Source organism: Leptodactylus fuscus, chromosome 6 (assembly GCF_031893055.1).
Source record: "Leptodactylus fuscus isolate aLepFus1 chromosome 6, aLepFus1.hap2, whole genome shotgun sequence".
In the NCBI taxonomy this organism is placed as follows: domain Eukaryota; kingdom Metazoa; phylum Chordata; class Amphibia; order Anura; family Leptodactylidae; genus Leptodactylus; species Leptodactylus fuscus.
This window is the reverse complement of record NC_134270.1, coordinates 75,725,336-75,744,446: the sequence shown is the minus strand read 5'-3', so window position 1 is coordinate 75,744,446 and position 19,111 is coordinate 75,725,336. Positions and strand designations below refer to the sequence as shown.

General features: G+C 41.5%; 1 protein-coding gene and 1 long non-coding RNA gene across 3 annotated transcripts in view; one reads left to right on the top strand and one right to left on the bottom strand.

The window, feature by feature from the left end:
• Window positions 1-19,111, bottom strand: part of LOC142210868 (uncharacterized) — an 892,280-nt gene that overhangs the window by 548,241 nt on the left and 324,928 nt on the right. The window lies entirely within an intron of this gene.
• The window catches only part of TBC1D17 (TBC1 domain family member 17), a 49,446-nt gene continuing 32,226 nt past the window's right edge, over window positions 1,892-19,111 (top strand). For both annotated transcript variants that reach the window (XR_012717000.1, XM_075280289.1), the window contains exons 1-5: window positions 1,892-1,981; window positions 3,894-3,992; window positions 5,002-5,076; window positions 7,664-7,784; window positions 11,727-11,931. Coding sequence is in view for 1 of the 2 variants with exons in the window: in XM_075280289.1 (XP_075136390.1) it covers window positions 1,892-1,981; window positions 3,894-3,992; window positions 5,002-5,076; window positions 7,664-7,784; window positions 11,727-11,931 (590 nt within the window). In the remaining variant the exon portion in view is untranslated. The remainder of the gene's footprint in view (window positions 1,982-3,893; window positions 3,993-5,001; window positions 5,077-7,663; window positions 7,785-11,726; window positions 11,932-19,111) is intronic.

Here is a 19,111-nt window from a genome sequence, read left to right as displayed (position 1 = left end):
GAAGTCCCCGCCACATGTGACCGCTGAGGTCAATCAGGACATGGGACATCACAGCCTGCGAGGACTTCTGCAAAAGAAGACAGCAGAGCAGTAAGACTGGACCGTGCTGGGAGAACAACAGAGCACCGTGTGCAGGTTGTTTCACCTCCCCTGGCCTAATTATAAAAATACATTTTAGCCTAGATAGCCTCTTTAAATTTACTGTGGTTAATTCTAGGTGACATACAATTTTTAGATATACTAGTTTCTTTTACATGTCACCTGTCTGTTTCATGTGATGTCTATGTTAATCATGGCAATAATGGTACATTTCCAGGTAATGTGCTGTCCATGGTTCATCTGTTTTTCACATCAATGGAAAAGAATCAACTTAAAGGGGTTGTCCCACGTCGCATACTCACGTCTTCGTTGCTGTAAAATCTTCTGTCTTCCTGCTTTGTTGCATCATTGGTGGGCGGGTTACATATACAAAGCCAGCGGCGAGATGCCGCTGGCCCTGCGTGCGCGCTCATAGATGGTGAGACCAGTCTAGCCTTCACAATGCGAACACAAACCCGGCATCCGCTGTAATAGAGAGAGGTGGATGCCGGGGAGGGTTAGACGCCGGCACAGGTGCCTGCAACATCGCTATGCTCCTGCCCTGCATGAAGCCAGCAGCGGCAGGAGCGATGCTGTTATTCCGCTCCTCCGCACCCCAACACCCCCCCCGGAATAGCAGCATCGCTCCTGCCGCTGCTGGATTCATGCAGGGCAGAAGCATAGAGATGTTGCAGGCATCTGTGCCGGTGTCTACACTCCCCGGCATCCGCCTCTCTATTACAGCGGATGCCGGGTCTGTATTGGCGGCATAAACTACCCCCCCCCTCCAAGCTCGCTCGCGTGCACTTAGCCCCTCCTCCCTCTCCCTCAGAGCAGCAGATACATCACTTGACTTATGACCAGATAAGTCAAGGGATGTGTCAAAAAAAAATAAATAAAAATGAATAAAGTAAGATAGTGGACAAACAAAGCAGTTTTGCTGAAGCAATGTATTTAGGAAAAGTCTTACATTCACATTAACAAGCAGTATAGATAGGATCCTTGTGATGGGACAACCCCTTTAAAAAACTATGTATCTGGGCCCATGGCATCTGTGTGCTGTCTTTGATCTTCACAGACCTATACACTTTAATAGGCATCCATGGTGCACAAAACTGACCAAATTAGGGCATCTCTCTATTTCTGCACACCATCAGTCTATGGAAAAAATGGCCATCTGAATGTGCTTATCAAAATCAATGGGTTTTTATGCAATCTGTGATTATCACAGACATGACCGGTCCCTATTAAACAGACGTGTGTGAATAAGCCCTAACTCTGACACCCAGAATTTTGTCCTCTATCTTGCCAACATAAGATGCAGGAACAGGTTACGCTCAGTTACAGGATGATCTAATACATGTTGTCTATTTACTGGGTTTTACTCTATTAATGCACTTTGATATGTGGACAACAACTTTCCGTATGCCATGTGGGGTCCCTTCTGAGAAGAGAGCGGGGAACTAAGAGCAGCCATTCATATGAACCACAGATACAAAATACAAGGGATACGCACGTCCATCTGCACTTTCCCTGAAGTTATTGGGGGATACTACAGGGGGTGTCTAAGGAATGCTGTTGAGAAGACACTGGAAACCAAGTGCCCTGCAGATTATCGCTTCACCCCAGGCTGGCCCATGCCATTATCAGGCCATCCAGGTCCTGATAATAAAAGATAATATTACGTATACGTATTACATTGGGAATATGTCATGTATTATTAGGTATGACATGATCTCCTTCCCTTTACAGTCCGCTCTCCGAGCAGCTGAGAAGCGTCAAAGGGGCGGGGCCGTCTCTATGGCAACTGTGTATGAGGGAAAGAACCAGTCACAGGGGTGGAAGTGACGTATTGAACGCGGAAGTTTTGGAGAGACTGGTCATGGAGTCTGATGCTTACAAGGTGAGTTCTGGCATTTGGAACCGTATGTGTGGGCCTGACCGGGCTCGGTAACCGGGAAGGGGACGAAGGACACACAGCTTGGTGTCAGTACACATTCATCTCCTTCCGGATTAGTTAGCGAGAATGCGATGGCGAGAATTGACCGCTAGATGGCGCTGCGGAGATGTGGAATTTGCTGGCTTCTATTTTTAATCAGGTGATCTGGTGTCTTGTGACCAGTCTGTGATGGATCATGCAGAACATTGCTATAATGACGTCTGCCACTATAGACTTTGTGACATATGTTTCAAGATCTCTGGTAGCTGTCAGTGAATGGGGGAGTGGAAGGTGGGGAGGTATTGGCCTGATCATGTCCAAGTGAGCTCATGTGCGGACCCCCGCATATATATATATATATATATATATATATATATATATATATACATTCCTTTGTAATTTGGACAGATTTTCAGCTTTTGAATGGATATAGTGTTTTTGTGCACTGACAGTAAGCAGAGATTTTAGAAGTGCTGAGAAATCGAAACACAAAGTTCAACATCTGTTACATTTAGCGTTTAAAGAGAATCTGTCAGGTTGCTTTGGGACAGTAAACAACCCACAGGTCATTATATACCTGCAGGTTAGTGTCCCAAATTGCCCTATATGAAAACAATCCGTGCCTGGAATAAACTTTTATACTAACGCGGGGAGTGTTCACACTTGCGCCCGTGTTCGCCCGCCTTCCTGGCGGTCAGTTTTAAAACCCATTAATTTGAATGGGGTTTTAAAAGCTGGTGTCCGCCTGCAGCCTCTCTGCGGCGAAACCATTTTTTTTTTGACCAGACACAAAGTTGGACATGCGAAACTCTGTTTCCAACCCCCCAAAAAAATGGGCGGATGGGGACGGCGCAAGTGTGAACGCCTCCTTAGAGATGAATCCAGTGAGTTTCATTGGACTCGTTCCTGCTGTTCCCGACATCTGTGTAGTCCTACAATGAAGCCTTGGACGTACACCCCAGCTACACTGCACAAGTGCTAGAGGTCCAGGGCATGCACATTGAAACCAAGTCGTACTCCTCTGGCTTCAGTGGTGAACTACAGCGGCAGGGTAAGTATAAAGCTTTTCTTATTTATACGGCTTTATTACAGGGTGACTTGGGACACTAACTCCCAGTACATAAAGGCCTACGCATGGTTTAGTGTTCCAAATCTCCCTGACAGATTCCCTTTAAAGGGGTTGGCCAATATTAAGAGTAAAATGTTATTGTTTGTATAATGAAAAGTTATACAATTTTCCAATATATTTTTTATATAAGTTCCTCACATTTTTCTAGATCTCTGCTTGCTGTCATTCTCCCATGCTGTCAACAGAGGGGGGGGGGGGAACTATTTTAAAAAGAGCAATGGGCTCTACAGACAGTAGCGTGAACTTACCATGTCATGCATAGTGGGCTGTGATATGGAAACAAGGCTTCTTTGGTGCTCTTAAAAATTGGAGGCCTGTCCAAGCATTGCATATAAAGGCTTCGTAGCCTGAGATTCATAAAGTGTTGTGAATATTCCCTCACTGCCTGAGGAGACTTGGTTACATTGCAGCATGTATGGAGACGGAAAATTCTACGGTTTTAGAATTGGTGGGAGTCTCTTAAGTCAGACCCTCACTGATGAATGTTAAGGATCCATAAGGCCTATTCATGTTACTGTATAGGGTAGAAGATACCTGAAATTATTCTACCTGCTCTTCAGGTACTGGACTTCTTATCTATCTATCTATCTATCTATCAATCAAGTGTGTGTATAATATATCCAACATTCAGGCTGAGAAAGCAGAACTGCAGTGTAAAGTATAGGAAATAGAACAATATCCTTTGCCAGGATGTGTCCTTTATTGTATGGTAAGTTCTTAGAAAATTTCTTATTTTCTTTGTTTCAGATCGTGTTTGAGAAACATGGCGTCTTCTTGCATACCAGTGCTAAAAGGCAGAATGATCAGGACTCTATGATTCCAGGGGTTATTCGTCTTATAGAGAAGGTAACTGATGTATAGTGAGCCCAGCATTATCATTTAGTAGTAGTTTATGTTTAGCAAAAACTGCAGTTTACAGAATATGTGAATTCACAGTATGTTCAAGAAAAGCTCCTGGCACATATCAAACCTATCTATGGGTCCCCTTCATTTAACAGAGGCTAAGAGCGTGTTCTTTTGGCCTCTGTTGGACTGGACTATGTTATTTATTTTTTTATTTTTTTTTCTACTGAAATAGCACAGTATTCAATAACGTCCCTTTCACACAAGGAAATCGGAGCTGGAAAATCTGGTCCGTACATCGGTCAGATTTTCTGGTACAATCCCAGTAAGGAGGTCAAGACTCCTTGTTCTGTAATGCTTGGAGTCCCTTCCTCCGGTCCAGATTTCCCCATGTCCATGGAGCTTAAAAGAAATTGTGTGTGTGTGAGAGAGAGAGATAATGTGTAACCTCTGGACAAATTTCTGTTTATATATATATATATCTGTTGGCGTTGATATGAATTTTGTCCCTGTATATTGCCATCTACCCCCTAGCTGAATGATGGGTCATCCCTCTAATGACCTCTGTGGAGACTGGAGAATGTAGGCTCTTAACATTTCTGACCTTCATATTAATGTTCTGATTGTTTATATGCTAGAGAAGACGCCTCCTGCCATGTCTGCATCCTTCTTTCTTTAGGGGGAACTAAAAACTGTCCAAATTGTCCCTCCACTTAGGGATGTATAAAAGTTGTTGTTGAGTATGTCAGGATCTGAGTCGGGGTCACAGAGAAGAAAGAAACTCTGAGAATGAGAATTGTCTCCCAATTAGGAATGATTATAACTTTCTCTATTGTCCAAGTACGGGCTGGTGCCCCTAAACTCATTTATCTCATCACTCAGGATAGGTCAGCCATATCTGATCGGTGGGGGTCTCAGGTGTTAGACTCCACCAATCAGATATACTGTAGATGTCCTATCTTAAGGGAAGGTTTTCACTAGATGTTCTAAGAATTTATTTGTTTTTTTCCAGACATCAGATGTGTTTCTTCAGTGGATTCCTATAGAAGAAGATGGAGATATGACGCAAATTCATTATTCTAAGAAAGTAAGGAATATATGTGCTGCCAGTTAGCACTTTGCGCCTCTGCTGTTTGAAGTTGTTAGCAATTCTCCGATATTCTGTTTCCGTTTGTCAGTTTAGTGCTAACACAGTCTGTAGCGGTGCAACAATATGAAACTTTCTCTTTCTGTTTGTATTCCAGGGAGTTTAGTCCTTACATCAGGCACTTACATCTGCAAGAGTGCGACCAGCAACTCTGGGATATGATACAGTTAGGTCCAGAAATATTTAGACAGTGATGCAATCCTCATGATTTGGGCTCTACATGCCACCATATTGGATTGGAAATGAAACAACTGAGTATACAATTGAAGTGTATACTTTCAGGTTTAAGGCAAGGGTTGAACAAAAATATCCTGGGAAATGTTTAGGAATTGCAACCATTTTTCTACAAAGTCTCTTCATTTCAGTGCTTAAAAGTTATTTGATATTTCTCACATGAAATTTCACCCATGGTGGGACTATTAAAGGATTATCTTATCTTTTCTTATAAGTTAACATTAACTTAAATGTTAAATTTTAATACTTTGTATAGAATCCTTTGCAGGCAATAACTGCCTGAAGTCTGGAACCCATGGACATCACCAAACACTAGGTTTCCTCCTTTGTGATGCTTTGCCAGGCCATTACTGCAGTGGTATTTAGTTGTTGCTTGTTTGTGGGCTTTTCTGCCTTAAGTTTTGTCTTAAGCAAGTGAAAGGCATGTTTGATCAGGTTGAGATCTGATGATTGACTTGGCCATTGCAGAATATTCCATATCTTGGGTTGTTTTTTCAGTATGTTTTGCACCATTGTCCACCTGTACTGTGAATCTCCATCCAATCAACCTTGCTGCATTAAGTTGAATCTGAGCAGAAAGTATATTCCTGTACACCTCAAAATTCATCCGGTTTCTTCTGTCTTTTGTCACATCATCAATAAACATTAGTGATGCAGTGTCATTGGAAGCCAGGCAAGCCCATGCCATCACACTGCCTTCACCATGTCTTACAGAGGTTGTGGTGTGCTTAGGATCATGAAACGTTCCAAGCCTTCTCCATACTTTCTTCTTCCCATCATTCTGGTACAGATTCACCACAGGTTTCATCTGTCCAAAGAATGCTGTTTCACAATTGGGCTCACTTCATTTTGGTAAAGTCTATTCTGGTCTTTTTATTTTTGAGGCTGACTAATGGTTTGCACCTTGTGGTGAACCCTTTGTATTTGTTCTCATGAAGTGTTCACTTTATGGTAGACTTTAATACCTACTTCCTTGCGGGTGTTCACTTAGATGAATGTTGTGAACGGGTTTTTCTTCACCATGGTTCTGTGATCATCTAACACTGGTGACTTTCATGGACGCCCAGGCCTACCAAACTATTTCTGCTATCTCTCTGATGCATTTCATTCTTTCTTTCGCCTAATATTGACTTACTTTGAAATGCAAATGTAACACCTGGAATCAGCTCCAGACCTGAACGACAGAGAGCCATATGGCTAAAACAACGGTTACATGTGGTCCCCTTAGACTATAATGGGGTTTCCCGGGAGTGCAGGACTTTTTTTTCTGATGATTTTCTGCAGTGGATTCTCCGGTGCAGATGTGAACCTAACCCTACTTGCTTAATTGATCATGGATTTACGAGGGAATAGCCCATTAAATATCTTTTGAGAAAATTGTACAGATCTGTAATTCCTAAACCCTTCCTCCAGTTCCCTCAAATTAAAGTGGAGGGTCTGAACTTTAAGCCCATATTGATTATATAACCGCATGTTAAATATGTTTTGGTAAACAGCTAAAATGCCAAAACTTGGGTCACTTGTGCTCAGATATTTCTAGACCTAACTGTATGTGCTGTTACTTGGGATGAAAAATCAGTGTTGAAACAGTGCAGTCAGTGCAAAACCACTATTGAACTCTCCTCTCTGATGTTATGGTTTGTAAGAATAAGGAGGGAGAATTGGAGCATAGGGAAGCATAAGACATTGATTTGGGATGGGCAATTATGACCTAAATTAATTAGGCATTTTTTTCTCGTTTACAATTAATGCTGATTATTGAGGTCATGACCTTTTCAAACCATGCCCTTTTACAATATGAGTGTGCGAGGTTTGTTCGCATTGAACATGGCTGAACCGGATCTACTATTATACTGTGCAGCCTCTTCAGATCCCAGAGTATAATGAGCGGAGGATTAGGGGAGGTGGTCAAATATGAAAAATGCCTCTCCTGGCGCAACTCTTGGGTGTTCTGACTAACGCCCGGGACCTCTGAGGCCTGTGATTAGGCTTCAGTGGTCACATGGTTCACGCAGCATTGTGACGCTTGCGTCTATGCCTCATGAGTCCTCCGCTAATTATATTCTGGGGTCTGAAGAGGCCCTAGCGTATAATGACCGTTTCAGTTAGGATGTGTTCAGTCTGGACGAAACTGTAGGTGGAACACCGCAAACGTTGTAATGAGCAAACTGACATATCCAACGTTGGTTATCCTGGTTGATTTGCGGGTATTTTTCCAACCCTCACATTGACTGTTATAATCCTATTTTTATAGAAAAATGTAATGTTTATATTTTTATACCTGTTTGCACAGGAGTCTCCTGGGAGCGTAGCATGCCGAGCAGAGGATGATATGTTTGACCCTGGGTATGAACCAGACTGGGCAGTTATTAGCACAGTAGGAACCAAAGGTCGTCCACAGGAGGATTTGTCAGGTGCGTATATGTTTCTTGAAATGGGCACCATGAATGAAATACTGCGACTTCTTAACCACTGGACCATTTTCATAAGTCTGAGCACTGTAGTCCTGATATCACGTGCCATTTTGATGATTTTGTACCTGTATCCAGTAACAGGGTGATTTCTAAATTTGTGATAATCTACTAGATGCATAGTAAGTAGACTATATGGCAGATTAAGTAGACCTTGGGCTGTTCCCAAAACTTGTTGACCATTGTCCCAGCCGCATTGTGTCTGTAGTCAACACGACCCTTCTGTGCTACAGTAGACAAGTAATTGTCACCATTCCTGGTGTCTAAGGGCTATATATCCCTATACACGGACAGTATCCAAATATTGGATCAGATCGTATAGAGTTATATTCTGTTGACAAGGGGAATGGTAACGCCCCATTGTCAGTTAGCCAGAGAAACACATTCAATATTTGATACTTTTGTGTAGATACAGTCCTATGAAAAAGTTTGGGCACCCCTATTAATCTTAATCATTTTTAGTTCTAAATATTTTGGTGTTTATAACAGCCATTTCAGTTTGATATATCTAATAACTGATGGACACAGTAATATTTCAGGATTGAAATGAGGTTTATTGTACTAACAGAAAATGTGCAATATGCATTAAACCAAAATTTGACCGGTGCAAAAGTATGGGCACCTCAACAGAAAAGTGACATTAATATTTAGTAGATCCTCCTTTTGCAAAGATAACAGCCTCTAGTCGCTTCCTGTAGCTTTTAATCAGTTCCTGGATCCTGGATAAAGGTATTTTGGACAAACAATTCAAGTTCAGTTAAGTTAGATGGTCGCCGAGCATGGACAGCCCGCTTCAAATCATCCCACAGATGTTCAATGATATTCAGGTCTGGGGACTGGGATGGCCATTCCAGAACATTGTAATTGTTCCTCTGCATGAATGCCTGAGTTGATTTGGAGCAGTGTTTTGGATCATTGTCTTGCTGAAATATCCATCCCCGGGGTAACTTCAACTTCGTCACTGATTCTTGAACATTATTCTCAAGAATCTGCTGATACTGAGTGGAATCCATGCGACTCTCAACTTTAACAAGATTCCCGATGCCGGCATTGGCCACACAGCCCCAAAGCATGATGGAACCTCCACCAAATTTTACAGTGGGTAGCATGTGTTTTTCTTGGAATGCTGTTTCTTTTTGGACGCCATGCATAACGCCTTTTTTTATAACCAAACAACTCAATTTTTGTTTCCAAAATGAAGCTGCCTTGTCCAAATGTGCTTTTTCATACCTCAGGCAACTCTATTTGTGGCGTACGTGCAGAAACGGCTTCTTTCTCATCACTCTCCCATACAGCTTCTATTTGTGCAAAGTGCGCTGTATAGTTGACCGATGCACAGTGACACCATCTGCAGCAAGATGATGCTGCAGCTCTTTGGAGGTGGTCTGTGGATTGTCCTTGACTGTTCTCACCATTCTTCTTCTCTGCCTTTCTGATATTTTTCTTGGCCTGCCACTTCTGGGCTTAACAAGAACTGTCCCTGTGGTCTTCCATTTCCTTACTATGTTCCTCACAGTGGAAACTGACAGGTTAAATCTCTGAGACAACTTTTTGTATCCTTCCCCTGAACAACTATGTTGAACAATCTTTGTTTTCAGATCATTTGAGAGTTGTTTTGAGTAGCCCATGATGCCACTCTTCAGAGGAGATTCAAATAGGAGATCAACTTGCAATTGGCCACCTTAAATACCTTTTCTTATGATTGGATACATCTGGCTATGAAGTTCAAAGCTCACTGAGGTTACAAAACCAATTTTGTGCTTCAGTAAGTCAGTAAAAAGTAGTTAGGGGAATTCAAATCAATAAAATGATAAGGGTGCCCATACTTTTGCGCCGGTCAAATTTTGGTTTAATGCATATTGCACATTTTCTGTTAGTACAATAAACCTCATTTCACTCCTGAAATATTACTGTGTCCATCAGTTATTAGATATATCAAACTGAAATGGCTGTTGCAAACACCAAAATATTTAGAACAAAAAATGATTAAGATTAATAGGGGTGCCCAAACTTTTTCATAGGACTGTATGATACCTGTATTGGCTAACCAAAAAAAAAGATGTTTGCAAGGTTTTAAAGCACAGAGGTTTCTTCTTCAGGTCTTTCTAAATGAATGAGTGCACAGGACTGTCAACACAAAGGCAATGAGTTCATGAGGTGATAGTAAGATAAGGCAGGGTAATAAAACTGGGGTTATGACAGGAAGGAGTTGGGGGCTGTTTTGGAGTCCTTTGTAGTTAATCTGATGGAGGAGGGTGAATTGTGTCCATGTTATGGCTCATAAATCCAGGTGTTAGATTGATGCTAGATTCCTACCTGCATTCGGATTTTCGAAAACCAAATCTGCTTAAAAAGCAGTTATCTGCGGACCCCATCGACTATATTGAGGTCCATTTCTGCCCCAAAAATGCAGGACTTTTCTCTCCACATTTTTTTAAGCGGAATGGGTGACAGAATCCCAGAACAGAAACAGAGCGCAAGTGTGAACCTAGCCTGAGTCCTTTTTGTTAATGATCTCAATTTTATCATCAGCTTCAATTCCCAATTTTTCTCTCTATCTTTCTTGAAAAGACCTTTTAGAATCAGGACTTTTAAGTCTGACAAGCTGTGGTGTAGTCCTTAAAAGTGTTTTCCCATGGGGTTATCCAGATGAAACTTTGTGTTTGTTTTTTTTTGTTTGTTTTTTTAATGTAGATTGTGAGCCCCACATAGAGCTCACAATGTACATTTTTCCCTATCAGTATGTCTTTGGAATATGGGATGGAAATCCATGCAAACACGGGGAGAACATACAAACTCCTTGCAGATGGTTTTATGCCCTTGGCGGGATTTGAACACCAGGACTCCAGCGCTGCAGGGCTGCAGTGCTAACCACTGAGCCACCGTGTGGCCCCCGAAACTTTGTGTTTGTGTAAATTCATCCTGGCCTGCAGTTTGTGTTTTGTTCCTCCATTGTAAGTGTTTTCATTCGGACACCTTGTAGTATCTTGCACACCACTTTGGAAGATGTATAAAATTTCTGGTACATTTTCATGTACATATTTCAAGGTGGTGTACATGATACTGTGTACATGGTGCATGTCTTTCACATGTAGTGAGAGACCTCTCTGACTGATCAGGTGCCATGATCACATGTCACCACAACACCTAAGGAGATTGGTTACTTTCGTTCTATTGCAGTCTATGGTACAACAATCTAACGATTGTAGGGTCAAGCTTCAAATGGAGGAGCTTAAAAAATGAAGAAAAAAAATAAAATAAATAAATATATATATGTGTGTGTGTGTGTGTGTCAAATTACATCAACCCTTCCATAGAATACATATAATAGCAAATTAACAAAAATAAATAAAAACCTAGGCATCCTTGCATCACAAAATGCCCAGAGTTATTTATCCTATACACCAAAGCAGGAAAAAAAATTGATGTTTTTTTCACAGATTGAACTCTAAAAAATTAGAAAATGCAAAAACACTATAGAAAGGGGTAAAAGTGATGCTGCTCTGCCAAACTACAAGATGCAGCATTCCCATTTAGCACCGCCCCATCTGGGAAATATATATACTGTGTGTGTATACATATATATATATATATATATATATATATATATATATATATTATTTTTTCTTCATTTTTTTCTTTTTAAAGACCCTGTTCCTCTGATTTCTGTAAGGGCTGTTTATTTCAAGTTTCTGCTGAAGTCATACTTTGTTAGTAATATTATTTCATTATTAAGCTATAACTTTTCATCTCTACATTTTCTGTGCTTCTCCTTATAGCAGCTCGTTTACAAGATCCTTATATGTCAACACCATTACAATAGAGAGCAACAACCAAAACTGGACTTACTAGTATTCATTTTTCTATTTAATTTTCCCTCTACAGCTGTAAAACCTGGGAATCGTGAAAAATGGGCCTTCTCACTCAGTCTGTCAGAGCTCAAGTCTGTACGCAAAAGCAAGCCAGGGCTAAGCTGGTCTTATCTAATATTTATTACCAAGGAAGGGGTGTCTTTTCAAGCTCTTCATTTTCATCAAGGTGGAACCAAAGCTCTGTTGAAGGCACTCCGGAAATATGTCATACTGGCAGTGTAAGTAGTGAAATTGCTCCATTTTTTCCCCCCTCACAGGTTTAAAAGAAAAGGACCTAGATGAAATTTTTCCTTCACACAGCTAGCCAGCTAAATTGTTTTCCAATTTTAAGGTGCCATATACAATTTAGATTAATGTTGGTTGAAGGTGCTAAGTCGAGCCCAGCCAAGCCAACCTTGTATATTAGATATCTTGGCCAATGTTCATTTGGCAAATAGGATGAAAAAAGATTGGAGTGCTGAATTTTTAATATGTTCATTCATTTGCTCTCAAGAGAGATAAGCCGCCACCAGAGTGGCTAGACAGCAACCTATTTCTCTTTCACCACTGACTACACATGCACCCTCAGCTGAACAGATCTTGAATGTGTATTGTGAAGGAATAACTGCTGGCATATTCCCAGCTAGCTAAAGTATCTCAATAACTTCTGTAAGCCGATGGCTGGTCAGATAATGGAGGGGGTGTACATCTCACCCAGACTACTCAGGTGGGTGAGATGAGGAAACTCCAGGAATGTTTGTTCTCAGCAGACAACTTTTGTCTGGGTTGGGCTGGATTTTTAGGAATGACAGGTAGGTTGGTAGTGGGACCTGTCATTCCACCCCCCTCCAGTCCACACTTTGGGGATGTTCCGTCAGCGACTCAGCTGCAGAGAGTCTGCTCATCAAGGAGGCTTAAGAAGTTGCTCCAGCAGCAGACTGTGGGCAGAGCTTTGCTGGAGAGTGAAAGAGAGAGGTCCTATTTTTGGAGCTGTGTCCTGAATGACTCAACTGGCTTTTGGATTTCTGTTATTGTAGTTGAGGTAACCTATTCTATGTTTAGTTACAGCCTAGCCAGGCAGGTATTTATTTTTGTATTGTTTCCTTTTGTTGTTGCACTATATTTTTGAGTGAAAATAAAACTCTACCTTTGTTTTTGGACTAAAGAATCTGGACTTGTGTGTCTATGCCACCCCACCTAGCAACCCCAGACCATGACACTTTCATAGTCTTCTATGGAAAGAGCCTAAAGGTGTTGTGTAGAATGAGAAAACATGGCTAATTTGTTTGTTTCAGCAAATGTCCCCAGGTCACGTTGCCATTCCGCAGTTCAGTCTTATTAATTTTAATGGGACTGAAAAGTCATATTGCCATGTGACCAAAGGATATCAGATAACTTTCTGAGAAGAAGAAAGCAGTCATGTTTTCTTATCCTGCACAATACCTTTAAATTCATATCCATATTCCAATTCTTATGCAGGCCAATAGAGCTGACAGTATAAACTGACATTTATGGTTTCAGCTTTGCTATGTAGACTGAGATACTGTCAGTGAAGGACAGGGTATTTAATGAGAGCTGCTGTATACCTAGGTAAGGCTGGATAATACTATACACACATAATTTCTAAGCATCCCAAATTCATTGGGATGGTCCCTAGTTTTAAGAAGGAGTTCTCTCCAAAAGATTGTTACTTGTGAAGCCCTGCCCCAAAGTGGAGGAGCCTAAGCTATCTCTGGGCAGAACTTGGCAGTCGGGTGTTTTCACGTCCCTTATTTATCAAATTCGGTGCTGGTACTGTATGTACACACAGATAAGGCTCTGTAGGCAGCACCGCGGTCACTGGGGAAGAGGGCTGTATGCCATGTGAATTCAGTGCACTGCCTTGCCCTGGTGCCAGAGATATTGGTGCTGTTGCTTTTGACACTGATAACCTGCACTGTTAGAATGGTTGGACTTACATCTCAGCACCATCGTTGGGCAGTGAATGCCCTCCCACCCCGTCAGTACAAGGTATAGCATCCAGCTAGCTACATGACAACTGGATGTAGCTACTTTCTCATTCAATACATTGTTTGTCTGTCGTAAAAAGCATAAGGAATTGTGAATCAATTTTATTTGCTTTGGCGCACTGCAGAGGCAATAGCAAGACAATCCCCAAATTGGAAATGGGTTTTGGTGGTTGTGGTCATAGATCAGTACTTTCCACTTATCCTCCCTGACTGATTTTACTTTAGTTTCACCGGTGTCCTTTTTTACTACTGGTAACATGAGACAGTGCCTGCACACAATTTAGGTTGCATAGGTAGTACAGTTCCTCCAGGACAGCACATACATACGTGTCTTTGCAAGATTCCAAGACACAGATCATTGAATGAGAAGGGTATCCGCCCAGCAGCAGGACCAATATCTGCTCTTCGGTATGCTGCAACCCAGATGGAGGGAACCGGAGGATGGGAGTAGTACAGTAGTAGTAGTGGTGGATGATGTGCCACCTGCTAGGCCTAGTCCTGCAGCACTACCTGGATGGTGGTGGCAGTAGTTTTCTCTGGGGTGCTTCCACTTGGAGAGGGGACCACGTGAAGTGTTGGAAACAAACTCCATGATTGTGGCATGACGACCCCATGTCATGTAGTGGGACCTGTGCTCACATCCCAGCACTGTGCAACTAGATTGGCATTTGCCCGAGAACACCAGAATTGGCAAGTCTGTTTGTCTTCTTTACAGATGAGGGCAGATTCACACACCGCACACATGGCAGACATGAAAGAGCCTGGAGATCCAGCAAGACCAGTTTATTGGTGGTTTAGTAAGGTCTGGCTAAGCATTTCCTTGGAGGATCACATAAACCCCCACATAGTACCCTGACTGCTTTTAGGTACTAGGATGAAAAACTCAAAGCCATAGTCAGACGAAGTCTGTTGCCGAAGCCTTGGAAAGCTTTGGGTTCCTTCTGGTGCAGAACAATGATGGAAAATTATATGGCCCAAGTGTGCAGGTTGTTATCCAGGACCTAAGGCATTGATGCAGTTGACTAGCCCCTCATGTTCCCTAAACCTGAATCTAATTGAGACCCTCTGGAACACTATGAATCAGTGTTTCTGACTCTGTCGAGTAGTAACACCGTGGTTCAGGAGCTCATTGCTATACTGAACCAGGTCAGGAAGGAGATCCTCCAGGAAACTCATCAGGACTATGTCCCAATGTTGTTGGGAGGGCATACAGGCACATAGATGCCATGCACACTACTGAGTCATATTATTAGTTGTCATCAATTACCTGAAGTAGATCCATTTGTGACTTAAGGATTTTACATTGATCTTTGAGGTCATCAGGACTCCAGCTTTTCATTGACTGTTGATAATGTCATTTTTGTTCTGCACAAACTACACAATTTATATCAGAAAATGTTCTCAACTTAAAACTTTTGTTTTATCTAAACCAGAAGTGTGATTTAAACATTCACTTAAAGGGGTTTTCCTACAAAGGTAATTTATGGCATTAAGGATATCCTTGGAGGTTCATTTTTAGAGATTCTTTAATATACGGTGCTATCGTTTCCTATGGGTGTATACAGCACTGGCTGCTGCTGATAACTCAGCTTCCTGTTTGCACACACAGATAGGAGAGAATAGCAGAGAGGAGTGCTGCTGGGAACTTCCTGTGCTGGCTGAAAGCTAATTAGCATATGAATAAAAACTGACTTATTCAAAAATCACTGAGGCAATTTACATACTAAAGGTAGGTGTGGAATAGACTTTCTAAAATCTATGCAGGGATGTGATTAGTTAAAAATGACTTTTTAAAATTATAGAGCCCCTTTAAAGGGGTTTTCTGTAGGTGTGTAGCTTACTATTGATGCAGCTCAGTCCCATTCACAATTTTTTCCAGCTTCCTGCTATGTTGTACAGAATATTAAATGGAGCCATTAGGCAGGGCAGCATAATATTTTTTTTTAAAGTTATAGCTTATAACATTTTTCTTTACAATCCATAGCATGAAAAAAAAAATCTTCATGATGTAATATTAATAAAAAAAAAATAAAAAATCTGCAATTCGGACTTCAAGTGCAGATGTAAATCTAAAGTCATATTTCTGGGTAAACCAAAGATAGACTATTCAGGAAGGGAATAAAGAAAGATAGCGGGAGTATGAAACCCCATCCCCCTCATGCAGGTGAAATGTGATCGTTCCTTTTCTTCTTGTATTATTTTATTCCAAATGCCTCCTTAATAGCTGGAATAAGATAAAATTTCCTCCCCTACGCAGCTTACCTTTGGTAGACCACATCTTAAATGCATCAATAGTGAAAGCGAGTAGACAGCACAATGTTAATAGATGTTCCCGCTTTGGAAGAATTATTGAGTGGTCCTATTTGTTTTCCTGTCTATTATTTATGAGGTTCATCTTGTCATAACGAAATGCTATAGTTTCACTTACTACGACTGCCGGAACCTGCGGGTTGCTGACAGATGCTGAGTTGAGGCTATTAGGATAAATTAGGTATTGCGGAATTACTTCTCAAGTGCCTGACCTGGAAATCCTTATCGGATGAAGAGCAGTAAGTCTGCTGATCTTTATGAATTATATGGATAGAATTTTAAAGGGAAATTATAGGGGTTTTCTTATTTAAAAAAAACAAAAAAACAAAAACATTTATGGACTCCCACCTAACTATAGTTCGCAGATCCCCCAACTCGTTATTCTGTTTTCTTGATGGTGGTCCCAGAGTGGAAGTTTCTCTTATCAGATTATATATGCCATGGCTTTGCCATAAATGGTTTTTGTGGAAATCTATGCCATAGCAGTTGCTAAAGCTTTCATTGGCTTGGTTATGGAGAAGGTTGGTAATAGTGAAAATACTAATAGGACATCGGTAGTATTACAAATTGTTTATACGTGGGCCTATCCTTAATTTTGGATCTTAATATTTGTTAGCCTATTGGTTTATGTTGTATCTACAAAAACTGAAAGGGGTATTCCCATAACTCTTGTTCTGCAGCCTGAAGGCTCTATACTCTCTTCACTTCCTGGATTTCTCGCACATTGGTGGGCAGGGTTTCACTTGCTCTATCTGCTATGATCCACATAATGTCCCGGGCCCTGTGGCAGCTGTCTCTGCTGCTATGGTGCTAGTTACGCCACTGCTCATAGCACATCTGTGTAGAAGAGACTGCTTAGCTTTACAGGAGATTTTATTTAGTTGCCACCACTACAATTTGAGAAGGTGTGATGGGATGTAAGTATGTCTGGGTTAAGGTTGTACAGAGCGACTTCTGGTGCCGAACCTACATACAGTACAGTGCCAGAAGCAGAAAGCTCTGTACCTAGTATAGGGGCTGGATGCTATCATTGCAGCTCAGTGCCCATTGAAGTTGGTGTAAGCTGAGCTACAGTGACTGCGCCCATATGTTTTATATAGCACAGAACTTTCTACTTCTTACCCTGCATTATGTAAAGGATGGATACTGGAAATGGCTCTATTTAGCTGATCGATGCGGGACCTGGCTGTTGTCCCCCCTCCAATGAGGTATTTATGGCCTATAAGGAAGATGGGTTATAAAAACATTAATCCTAGACAACTCCATTAACCTTTTCGCTGCCAAGGGTCTCTGGAAATTTTGCACCTCCAGTAGCCAGAGCAATTTTCACAGTTTTGAGATGGACAAATCAAACCTAAATTGCAACATTAAAAAAGCATCCAACCCCCCCATACCTATATATTTTCTTAAAGTAGACACCTGCAGCATTGTCAGAATGCCACTTGGTACTTTATACGAACAGGCACCTTCATGCAATTTTGATTTAAAGTGAATGTTTTATGAAAAAATGCAAATAAATGTATATTAGTTGTTAAAAGCGGAAACCAAACAAAAAATTAAATGCACCAAACCTCCTAAAAATAAGAGTTCAACATGTGCAGAGTTCATACATATTACTATGGCCTGAACCCGCATGCACGTGTCTTCAGAAAATCGCTAGAACTGGAAGGAACAAAAATCTGCTTTGAAGCTGGAAATGTTAAAAAAGTATCATCCTATAAAATGTAGGGATTACACACCATGAAAAGTAAGTGAACCCCTAAACCCTATATATTTTTTGAAAGTAGACAACCTGAAGATTACAAATGTCTTAATGGGTCATCGATAGCCACATCCACCTTCATGCAACTTTGCGACCAACACAAATAATTCTTTGAAAAAATACGCTAAATCACATATTTGCACCTAAAACTCATGTTCAATCTCAGATTCATATACAAAATACTTTTAAAATAATAGCTTAAGGTGTATACAATGTGTAAATATACTATATGTACTGCAAACCTCAACTACAACAAGAGCTCGGACTCCCAAAAACACGAATACAGAAGACAAGCAGGATTTTGCTGTTGTTCTCTAATATGTTTAAAAGCTATACTGCACCTACCAAACTGTGACTGTGATACCAAAATCTAACTTTTTTCAGAGTACACAGCATACCGTATATAAAAACACAATTTAATAGTTTATATATACAAGCACCTTCATTCCACTTTGCAGCAAACAGAGATTGCTAGCAAAAATTGGGCAAAAATTCAAATTTGCCACTAAAGTGCGGCTCAAGAAATCCCTTTCTGCAAACGTACCGTATTTTGCGGACTATAAGGCACACCGGACTATAAGGCGCATTACCCATGAGCGCCTTATAGTCCTGCCTAGGTCCATATATAAGGCGCACCGGACTATAAGGCGCACCGAACTATAAGGCGCAGCGCTGTCCGGTGCGTCTTATATGTGATTGAAAGCGGCGGCCGGCAGACTTTGCCGGCGGCCGCTTAACCCCCCGCGTGCCAGCCGCTTCTATTCATTTCAATGGCACGCTTCCATTGAAATGAATGGAAGCGCTCGGCACGCGAGGAGTTAAAGGGATTCTACCATTAAAAGAACTTCTTCCTTCTTGATCACGTCGGAATAGTCTCCTTACCTTTTTACCATAGCCAGCACCGCCTTCTTCCGCAGCTCCGTCTCTGTCTTCTTTGGGCCTCATGGATGACGCATGCGCAGTCGGCTCTAACAGGCTCTCGCAGCCAGAGCCGACTGCGCATGCATCATCCATGAAGCCCAAAGAAGACAACACAGACGGGGACACGGAAGGCGCGAACACAGCTCAGGGAGAAGGCAGCGCTGGCTATGGAAAAGGTAAGAGACGAATTCCGACGTGGTCAGGGGGAAGAAGTTCTTTTAATGGTAGAATCTAGAATTGAGCGAGTACTGTTCGGATCGGCTGATCCGAACAGTACTCGCTCATCTCTAGTAGAATCCCTTTAAGCAGCGGCCGCCGGCAAAGTCTGCATGCCGCTTCCATACATTACAATGAGAGCGCGCTATTCAAATAGTTAGAGATGAACGAATACTATTTGAATAGCGCGCTCCCATTGCA